Source organism: Medicago sativa, chromosome 1 (genome assembly GCF_051527215.1).
Source record: "Medicago sativa cultivar Bolivia chromosome 1, Bolivia_mono, whole genome shotgun sequence".
NCBI lineage: Eukaryota > Viridiplantae > Streptophyta > Magnoliopsida > Fabales > Fabaceae > Medicago > Medicago sativa.
The window spans coordinates 57953158-57964021 of NC_140749.1; the positions used below are offsets into that span (position 1 = coordinate 57953158).

Sequence of the window (10864 nt, forward strand, 5' to 3'; positions counted from 1 at the left end):
AGACTTGAACTAGTTAATTAATACAAAGCATGTACTATAATGATAAAAATAAAAGAAATGTTAACGAGTGTCCCCGAGACACTCTTTAAACACTTTAAATGATCAGTTTTTAATGAAAAATTGTGTATTGAATGAACTGGAAATTGTAATAATTGATTTTTTAAAAGAATAAATACTAAATTTGGGATGCTTAAAGAATGTCACTGAAGCAATCGTTAATAAGACCCTAAAAATAAATATATAAACATAAGTTAGCATTTGGCATCACAAAATGTGCGTGTCCTAGAGAGATGGGGAAGCAATCCAAGAAGAAGGATGGTGAGACTTTCCGTGAAGTTATTCCCAAAAAAATTAATTATATGTTAATTAGAGAAATTAAATACCTTTGAAATTGAAATGCATTATTTTATTTAATCCTTTCTGTCCAAATTAAACCCCTTTATATATAGTTTTATATATAGCTTAATGTCATTCGTATTCATAAAGTCTTACAGTTACGAATTGAAGCAATAAACATTAACAAGTTCAAAAATCGAAAACAGCATTATGTTGATTCATCTCTTCCTTTACATCCTATGCTTCTTGTTGTTCCCTCAATCCCTACAATCACAAGCAAATGCTTTTTCTCGTCCACCTTCTGGAAAATTCCTCTTCACTCATCATGAACGTTCAGATTCTGACCCTCAACAGGTTCATTTTATATTTGTATAATTCATAAGGTCACTTTGTTATAACGTTTTTAAAATATGTATTTGTAAATAGTTATATTGTGCGAGGATATAAGATTGGTTTGGTAGTCAAGTGAGAGAGTTAAGGAGTGGAGTGATTTCTCACGTCAAATTGAATACACGCTTAAAATCGTTATACATTCCACTTCTTATATCCTCTCGCATCAAATTTGTAAAGATTGTGAGAGGATATAAGGTTGGTTTGGTAGTTGGGTGTGAGAGTTAAGGAGTAGACTTATTTCTCACGTCAAATCAAATACACATTTAAAAACATATTAACATTGATTGTTTTAAAAAAATATAGTTATATTATGATATATGTTTGAATAATATTTATTTTACATATTGTTAAACTTCAAAAATATATCAATCATATACATATTCTCAATATTGCTATTGAATAGTTTCATTATTTTTTACCAAATTCAAATTTTTGTGTGTCAAAAGGTGCACATTTCGATGGTAGGGAAAGATCATATGAGAGTGTCATGGGTAACGGAAGAAAAAGACTCAGAATCTTTGGTAGAGTATGGAATAAAAGGAGGTGAATATAGCAAAAAAGCAATTGGGGAACACACCTCCTACCGTTATTTCTTGGAAATTTTACCCTATATCCCTGCACATATACCTTCACCCCTACAAATCTTCAAAAATTCCAATTTTATCCTTTTTACCATTTAATTCTTTGCACGTTAATTGTTCACCCTTACTTCACCCCCACAACAATCAAGATATGTATTTCTCAAAGAACTACTTAAAATATTTCCGAATTGTATTTTTTTATATCCGAAATCAATATAAAACCTTTCAAGTTCAACCAAATTTTCGGAACACTCGTGTTTATATTTCCGAAAATTAGTAAACCGGAAACCGTATATAATAGTTTCTTGGTGTAATATGCCAATGGTTTTCTTAGATCTAGCTATAGCTTTCATCCAACTTAAATTAATTATTAATTTTTTTGAATGAATCCAATTTAGATTAATATTTCTCCTCCATTGAAAAGTTGTATAGGCTATAATCAAAGTAAACAAGATATAAAGAAAATGCAATCGGTTGGATTCTTTGTATTTCATGTGTTGAGAAACAACTCAAAATCTATGTCATCATGCATTCTTGATTCCTCAATTCTTGATTCCTCAACAATGTAACACAAACTCAAGATATGATTCGGGAAATAAAGATTGGGATTTCTGGGAAGCAATTAACCAAAATGATTTGCATGCCTTTTTTGGGATTCAGTCGAGCATTGTAAGGATTATGAGAATTTCTAATTTTCTAAAATCAATTCGTTGTAATCGATCAGCAGTGAACAATTCCGTGATTTCCAGGAAACTAAGTAACCCAATCAATGATTCAGGGAACAAAACAACCACCGGAAACCTGAAACTCAATGGTTCCTGTAACAATAACGATTCCAGTTACAAGAGTTGATTCCGGTAAAAGAAAAACAAAATCAGAAAAGGATTTTGGTAACAAGAATGGATTCAAATAACGTATTGAAGCTCTGTTTTTCTGAGAACGCGTTCATGAAAAAGTGCCAAACAAGTGAAAGTGACCAAGGGATTTTTAATTTATATAAAAGGGTAAATTGGGTAGGTTGAGTCAAATGTTGGGGTGAAGGTATAAATGTAGGGGTGTGGGGTAAAACTTCCTTATTTCTTGTATAAATCAGGCAAGATCCATCATGTGGTAATTGGGCCTCTAAATCCAAGCACTACTTACTTCTATAGATGTGGAGGATCAGGTCCTGAGTTTTCTTTCAAGACACCCCCACTCAAGTTGCCTATTGAATTTGTGGTTGTGGGTGAGTTGTTAATTTAATTTTGCATCACGATTTTAACTAAAACAATCTTATAGAATCAATTCATTTTAATTAACATTAAATCTTCCCACTTATATTTTTACATCTCTTTCATTGCATCACATGCCTCACTTATACCTCTTTCATTTTTCAACAATTTTTGCTAGCAATATTGCTTAGTAGAGTTGCATTGTATAAATTACTTACTTATATGTAGGGGACTTGGGACAAACGGAATGGACAAAATCAACCTTAAAACACATTGATAGCAAAGACTACGACGTGTTTTTGTTACCCGGAGATCTATCTTATGCCGATACCCATCAACCACTTTGGGACTCATTCGGTCGTTTGGTGGAACCCTACGCAAGCCAGAGGCCGTGGATGGTTACCGAAGGCAACCATGAGATTGAGAGTATCCCTATTATCCAACCACAGGCCTTCAGATCCTACAATGCTCGTTGGCTCATGCCCTACAATGAGAGTGGCTCTACCTCAAACCTCTACTACTCATTTGAAGTTGCAAGCACTCATATCATCATGTTGGGTTCTTACACTGATTTTGATGCAGACTCTGAGCAATATAAATGGCTTCAATCTGACCTAGCTAAGATTGATAGGAAGAGAACACCTTGGGTGATTACCTTGTTGCATGCACCTTGGTATAATACTAATGAGGCACATGAAGGTGAAGGTGAAGAAATGAGACAGGCCATGGAAGATTTGCTTTATGAGGCTCGTGTTGACTTGGTTTTTTCGGGGCATGTCCATGCATACGAACGCTTTGTATGTCATATTAATATTGATCAATGTCACGATTCTTTACTAAAAAAGTTTGAAACAACAGAGAAAATTTAGAAACACAAAGATGACATCTATATCTAATTTCGTCCATAAATATTAGAGGCGCTAAATTTAGATACTTGTTTCATTTTTGTCTCTAATTTTTGTCGCAGCTGCAACTTTTTTTATTTTATTTACCATCTCACTTATTATTTTTAAAATCTTTCTAATTACTTTGATCCCTTGCAGACAAGAATCTATGACAATAAGGCTAATCCATGTGGTCCGTTGTACGTGACAATTGGTGATGGAGGAAACCGTGAAGGACTGGCATTAAAGTGAGTGACAAACCTTAATGATGAAGTTTATTTTACTATCTAAACTAATATTGTTGACCTACCTACATATATTTTTTTTTTTAATTTTTTTTTCTTCTTATATTTGTATATTTATATTTATATTTATATTTATATTTATGCACATGTACATGTTGATTGTTGGATTGTATAGGTTTAAGAAGCCTCCAAGTCCACTCTCATTGTATAGAGAGGCAAGCTTTGGTCACGGAAGGTTGAGAATAGTGAACGAAACACATGCAAATTGGTCATGGCATCGTAACAATGATAGTGAAGCATTTGTAGCTGACGATATATGGATCAAGAGTTTGAGCAACACAAAAGAATGTTGGGAGAGCTTAGGGCAAAAAAATTTTCATGAAGAGCTCTAAGATAACTAATCAGTCCAATTCTGATAAAAAAGATATAGAAGCTTCATTTACTAGTTTGTAGTTATTTTATTCATATTAAAGAGATTAATTTCTACTCACTCACATTGTAAAACTTTTTTCCAACTACATGTGCAAAAAAGTTATTTTATTCATATTAAAGAGATTAATTTCTACTCACTCGTCATTAGAAGAATTAAAAAAGTTACAAGAATTAAAAAGTTATAGTCACGCAACTCATATGGTAAAACATTGTAAGCTCGTTTGATATTTAGGGTCACCACTTTTTATTCTATAGTGTGTGAGTTTTTTTTAATGAACTCTATATTTTAAGTATATTTTGCATTTCCAAAATCCCCTTCTCTCTTATGCTTTGCGACACTGTTTATGAAGAAAAAGAGACCCGTCTTTTTCGATTTATTTATTCTTTTCGCACAAAGAAACCCTTGTTTTTCCATTAGCCAATCAAAAGTGTGGGTTTTTCCTTTAACTAGACCATCGACCCTTGCATCGCACGGGTCATATCAACTATAATATATAAGAATAAGAATAAAGTATGTCACATTATAGATTTGACACGTAATTGAAATTAAAATACCTTTAGTGTTTTGTAAAAAAAAAGGGAGATTTAAAAAGTCGATTAAAAATGTGATTTTCAGATTCTAACCATTAACATGGTAAAATTGATTGTTTGCAAAAATAGAAGAAGCCATTAAGGCTCGGATTCGAATTCCTTCAATGGTTGAATCTCAATAAACATTTTTTAGATTAATTGCGTGGAGAAAGGAGGAAAATTTTTAAATTAGAATTAGAGTTTAATTAGGGTTAAGTACAGCTTGACGGGTTAACATTTATAAATAAGAGATAAGGTCTATGCATACTCTCTCAAAAAAAAAACTGGGCGTTTGATATTGGATATCAATTAATGAAAGCAAAATTAAATCAAGAAAATTGTCAGTAGCTTAGTGGTGAAAATGTTGAGAAGAAGCCATTAAGGCTCGGGTTCGGAGATAAGGTCTATGAATACTCTCTCAAAAAAAAAAAAAAATAGGGCGTTTGATATTAGATATCAATTAATGGAAGCAAAATTAAATCAAGAAAATTGCCAGTGACTTAGTGGTGAAAATGTTGAGAAGAAGCCATTAAGGTTCGGGTTCGAATCCCTTCAAAGGTTTTTTTTTCAATTTTTTTTCAATAAACATTTTTTAGATTAATTGCGTGGAGAAAGGAGAGAAATTTTTAGATTAGAATTAGGGTTAAGTATAGTTTGACGGGTTAACATTTAAAAATAAGATATTAACATTTAAAAATAAGATATTAGCGTGAACCTCACTTTATCAAATGAGTAAAGTGTTCAAGAACATATATATATATTAACATTTAAAAATAAGATATTAACATTTAAAAATAAGATATGAACATATTTGGTACAAAACACTTTATATATATGTTTTGTACCAAATATAAAGTGTTCAAGAACATATATATAAATAACTTTTTCTTCCTTAAAAAAATAACTTTTTCTAATAATAAAATAAAATAGATAAAAATTTGATTTGACATTTTAGGGATAAGAGTTTCTTTGTGTGTCCAAACTGTTGGAACAAAATGTGTTTAACAATGAACCTTAAAGAGTTTTGATGATAACAAGGTATTAAAAATTGTAAATTGGACTAGCTAATATTTGTTCAAGTGTACAGGACCATAATTATAAAGTTACATCATCATTGGTTCTGAATGAGCAAATAAAGAGCAAAAGAAAATGAAGCTTAGATGATTTTGAAGGCAAAGCGCTCCTGAAGTCAAGCTGCTCCTGAAGAAATAGCGCTCCTGAAGTAAGCTGCTCCTGAAGAATAGTGCTTCTGAAGACAAGAGGTCCAGAAGCCACATCATCAGAAGCTGCGTCATCAGAAGCTGCAGAAGTCATATCATCAGAAGCTGCATCATCAGAAGCTGCCTCATCAGAAGCTATTTCACCAGAAGCTGAATCTCAACTGGATTTGCAAAAGATTCAAGAATTGAAGAATTATCAATGCAAAAGTTGTCCATTGGATTCGAAAACACAAGCAAAGGATTAGTGGAATTTTGCAACGGTCATTTCAAAGGTGTTTGAAGGCTTGTGCTTCATTTTGGACGAAAGCGTTGACATTGTACTTTGTACGAATTGTACAACCACGTTCTCCACTACTCTGTTTTGTGTCCACGCTTCAAGACAAGAAAACAGCTCCAGAATACGGTCTCGCCTGCATATATGTTCCTTTGGATAAGGAATGGATTTCAAATTGGTTCTTCATAGGACAACAACCAAATCAGGCAAAATATCATTGGTGAAAGATCAAGCTTCAACTAACGACTCTTTGGTGTGCTGGCAATTTCACAACGTCTCTTTCACACCTCTATATAAAGGAGTGAAGACCTAGAGATTTGGTAATGCAAGAACGCTGAACGAAAGACTCACAAGATTTTCACAAGTACCAAACCTCTGCTGAAATTGTTCTGCATTCACTTAGAATTTCTGTGTCTCAAAGTCATATCTTAGAAATTCTTAAGTCCATTGAGTCTGTATCTGATTTGTATTGTGAGCACCTCTGATTGTATATCAAGTGTTCAACCTTAAACAATTTTCTGTGTAATTTTGTTTAGTTAGGAAGTCTCTTGCAGTTGTGCTTGAGCAGGAAGTCTCTTGATTGTGTTCTTGAGCAAAGGAAGTCTCTTGCTTGTGTGCTTGAGCATTGGAAGTCTCTTGCTTGTGTGCTTGAGCATTTGTAATCAGATATTACTCATAGTGAAATCTCCTTGGAAGTGCAAGGGGGACTGGACTACTTCCGGATTGTGGAAGGAACCAGTATAATTGCTTTGTGTCGTTCTTCTTCTCTCTCTCTGTTTTATTCCGCTGCATTTAGATTCTGATTATCACTTCAGAAGCTGTCTCACCTAGCTTCTGATCAGTGTGTTCAGTTTTTAGGAGAAACGAAGAATTTTTTAAAAACACAATTCAACCCCCCTTCTTGTGTTTTTCTCACCTTCAATTGGTATCTAGAGCCTTGGTCTGTTGTGTATCACTTAACCGTGCAACAGTCAAAGATCTGAGAAAAACATGTCTACTCCTCCTCCTACTGGTCCTAGTGATACTAGCTATAAACATGTCTCACATGATTATAGTGATAGTAAGAAAACCAGTGTTGGAAAAGTTCCAAAGTTCAATGGAGATGCTGAAGAGTTCTCTTGGTGGAAGACCAACTTTTACAGTTACATCATGGGCCTGGATGAAGAATTATGGGATATTCTGGAAGATGGTGTTGGTGATTTAGTCCTTGATGAAGAAGGAGCTGCTGTGGATAGAAAGAAACATACTCCAGAACTGAGGAAACTTTACAAGAAGCATCATATTATCAGAGGAGCCCTTGTCACTGCCATACCCAAAGCAGAGTATATGAAGATGAGTGACAAATCCACTGCTAAAGCTATGTTTGCTTCTCTCTGTTCAAATTATGAAGGGAGCAAGAAGGTCAAAGAAGCAAAGGCTCTCCTGCTTGTACATCAGTATGAGTTATTCAAGATGAAGGATGATGAAACTATTGAGGAGATGTACTCAAGGTTTCAAACCTTAGTTTCTGGGCTACAGATTCTAAAGAAGAGCTATGTTGCTTCTGATCATGTAAGCAAGATACTCAGAAGCTTACCTGCCAGATGGAGACCAAAAGTGACTGCCATTGAGGAAGCTAAAGATTTAAACACTTTAAGTGTCGAAGATCTTGTTAGTTCTCTCAAAGTTCATGAGTTAAGTCTTAATGAACATGAGTCTACTAAGAAGAGTAAATCAATAGCTCTTCCATCCAAAGGCAAGTCATCAAAAGCTCTCAAAGTGGTTGAATCTGAAGAGGAAGAACAGTCAAGTTCAGATTCTGAACCAGATGCTGCTGAAATGGCCATGCTCTCAAACAGACTTCAATATCTGGCCAAGAAGAACAGAAAGTTTCTCTCCAGAAGGGGTAACTCCAGAAGCTCAAAGAAAGAAGATCAGAAGGGATGCTTCAACTGTAAGAAGCCTGGACACTTCATTGCTGAATGCCCTGATCTTCAAAGAGAAAAGTCAAAGGACAAGTCAAAGAGGTCTACATTCAAACCAAGCAAACTCAAGAAGCAGATTAAGCAGAGTTTAATGGTAACCTGGGATGATTTGGGTAGTGAATCTGGATCTGATAAAGAGGAAGCTGATGAAGATGCAAAGGTAGCTGTTGGGTTGGTAGCAACAGCAACTTCAGAGGCTGGATCAGATTCAGACTCAGAAGATGAAAACGAGGTATATTCCAAAATTCCCAGAGATGAACTTGTTGAGTCACTTAAAGAACTTCTTACACATTTTGAAGTAAGAACCAATGAGTTGAAGGATTTAAAAGAAAAATATGCTGATTTGGTACAACAGCAAAAATCAACTCTATTGGATCTGAAAGCTTCTGAACAAGGACTTAGGGGCTTTAACTTCATGTGTAAAACATATGAAGATCAGCTCAGGTTCTTATGTCAGAAGCTACAAGAAAAGTGTAATGAAAAACCTTTAAGTAACCATGAAATTGCTCTTGAAGATTTTATTATATCTGGCATTGACAGAAGCAGAGTGGCTTCTATGATTTATAGCATTTACAAGAACAACGGCAGAGGAATTGGTTTTCCAGAAGTGAAACTTGAGAAAACCAATCTAAAATCTTGTTGTGAATGCATCAAGGAAGGTCTGAAAACATTTTTTGTACCAGAAGGGGCTGAGTTGGAAACTGTTGTTCAATCAGAACCTGAAGCTTCTAGTCCTAAGGCTAAGATTACTTCAACGCCAAAGAACTCTAAGTCAAAGGCTATGATCAAATCTGATTCCAAGACTTCAAAGGTCAGGATCCTGAAAAGATCAGAACCTATTCCTCAGAGTCTGGTGAAACCAAAATCTGGGGTTCTGAAGTCTAAGTTTCAGAAAAAGATAGTTACTGCTTCTGAAGTACCAAAACCTAAGGTGATGGTTAATCAGAAGCAACCCAACTCACAGCACAAGGTACAAGAAGTGAAGAGTAAAGCCTTAAGTACTAACCTTCCAGGACCCATAGAACAATGGGTACCTAAATCAAAAAATGTCAATGATGCAGGTATGTCTAAGAGCAGTGCCAAAGCAAAGATCATGGTACCTAGACAGCGGTTGCTCAAGACACATGACAGGAGACAAGTCCATGTTCCTCAGCCTAACAATGAAAGAGGGAGGAAATGTGAAATTTGGAGGCAACCAGTCAGGCAAGATCATAGGTACAGGAACTATTGGTAATTCCTCTACCTCAATTAATAATGTATGGTTGGTAGATGGTCTTGAACATAACCTTTTGAGCATTAGTCAATTTTGTGATAATGGTTATGATGTGCTTTTTGAAAAACCCAACTATACAGTAATCAACAAGGAAGACAAATCCATTGTGTTCAAGGGAAAGAGAGTTGACAATGTCTATAAAATCAATTTTTCTGAACTGGCTGATCAGAAGGTGGTTTGCCTATTATCAGTGAATGATAAGAAATGGATGTGGCACAGAAGGTTGGGACATGCTAACTGGAGGTTAATCTCTAAGCTTAGTAAGTTACAACTTGTGAAAGGGCTACCAGACATTGACTATCATTCAAATGCACTCTGTGGTGCATGTCAGAGAGGGAAAATTGTGAAATCATCTTTTAAAACCAAAGACATTGTTTCAACCTCAAGACCTTTAGAATTACTCCATATTGATTTATTTGGACCAGTGAGTACTGCATCCCTATATGGAAGTAGATATGGATTAGTCATTGTTGATGATTACAGCAGATGGACTTGGGTGAAATTCATAAAGAGTAAAGATGTTGCGTGTGATGTATTCAGTAGCTTCTGCACTCAAATTCAATCTGAAAAAGAATCAAAAATTTTGAAAGTCAGAAGTGATCATGGTGGAGAATTTGAAAATGAGCCATTTGAAGCTTTTTGTGAAAAACATGGAATTTTCCATGAGTTCTCTTCTCCTAGAACACCACAACAAAATGGGGTTGTAGAGAGAAAGAATAGAACTTTACAAGAAATGGCCAGAACCATGATTCATGAAAACAATTTACCAAAACATTTTTGGGCAGAAGCAGTGAATACAGCATGCTTTGTTCAAAACAGGATCTATATTAGACCTATTTTGGAGAAAACAGCATATGAACTCTTTAAAGGAAGAAAACCCAATATCTATTACTTTCATCAATTTGAATGTACATGTTACATTCTGAACAACAAGCTCTACCTAAAGAAATTTGATGCCAAGGCCCAAAGAGGAATCTTTTTAGGTTACTCTGAAAGGTCAAAGGCATACAGAGTGTATAATTCAGAAACACTCTGTGTTGAAGAATCTATGCACGTTAAATTTGATGACAAGGAGCTTGAAGATAAAACTTCAAAGCAAGGTGAAAGTTCTGCAGAGATACAGGTTCCTGAAGCTACTCCAGAGCCTGATCAGATAGCTGAATCTGAAGATAGTCCAGAAGCTGAACCCACATCAGAAGCGCAAGATGAAATTGCTTCTGATGAAGCACAAGATGGCTCACATCAAGAAGATCCTCCCAGAAACACATTCAAACACAAGTCTTCACATCCTGAGGAGCTAATCATTGGAAACAAAGATAGTCCAAGAAGAACAAGATCACATTTCAGACAAGAAGAGTCAATGATTGGACTAATCTCAATGATTGAACCTACAACAGTTGATGAAGCACTTTCAGATGATGGATGGATCCTAGCTATGCAAGAAGAGTTGAATCAATTTCAAAGAAATGATGTGTGGGATC

General features: G+C 34.9%; 1 protein-coding gene across 1 annotated transcript; it reads left to right on the top strand.

Annotated features, from left to right (window-relative positions):
• The first annotated feature begins 475 nt into the window (after positions 1 to 475).
• LOC146955742 (purple acid phosphatase 22-like) lies at positions 476 to 4219 on the top strand. Its single transcript, XM_085723515.1, has 6 exons — positions 476 to 690; positions 1176 to 1315; positions 2384 to 2535; positions 2750 to 3318; positions 3565 to 3653; positions 3826 to 4219. The coding sequence occupies exons 1-6, from the start codon at positions 547 to 549 to the stop codon at positions 4040 to 4042; spliced, it is 1311 nt and encodes a 436-aa protein (XP_085579641.1). The 5' UTR covers positions 476 to 546; the 3' UTR covers positions 4043 to 4219.
• Positions 4220 to 10864: the final 6645 nt, after the last annotated feature.

Excerpts from the sequence above, each read along its gene's own strand:
- LOC146955742 (XM_085723515.1), top strand. The coding sequence starts at position 547 with ATGTTGATTCATCTCTTCCTTTACATCCTATGCTTCTTGTTGTTCCCT. Across the intron at positions 691-1,175 it reads CAGATTCTGACCCTCAACAG|GTGCACATTTCGATGGTAGG; the intron begins GTTCATTTTATA and ends GTGTGTCAAAAG. Across the intron at positions 1,316-2,383 it reads GGGGAACACACCTCCTACCG|TTATTTCTTGTATAAATCAG; the intron begins TTATTTCTTGGA and ends GGTAAAACTTCC.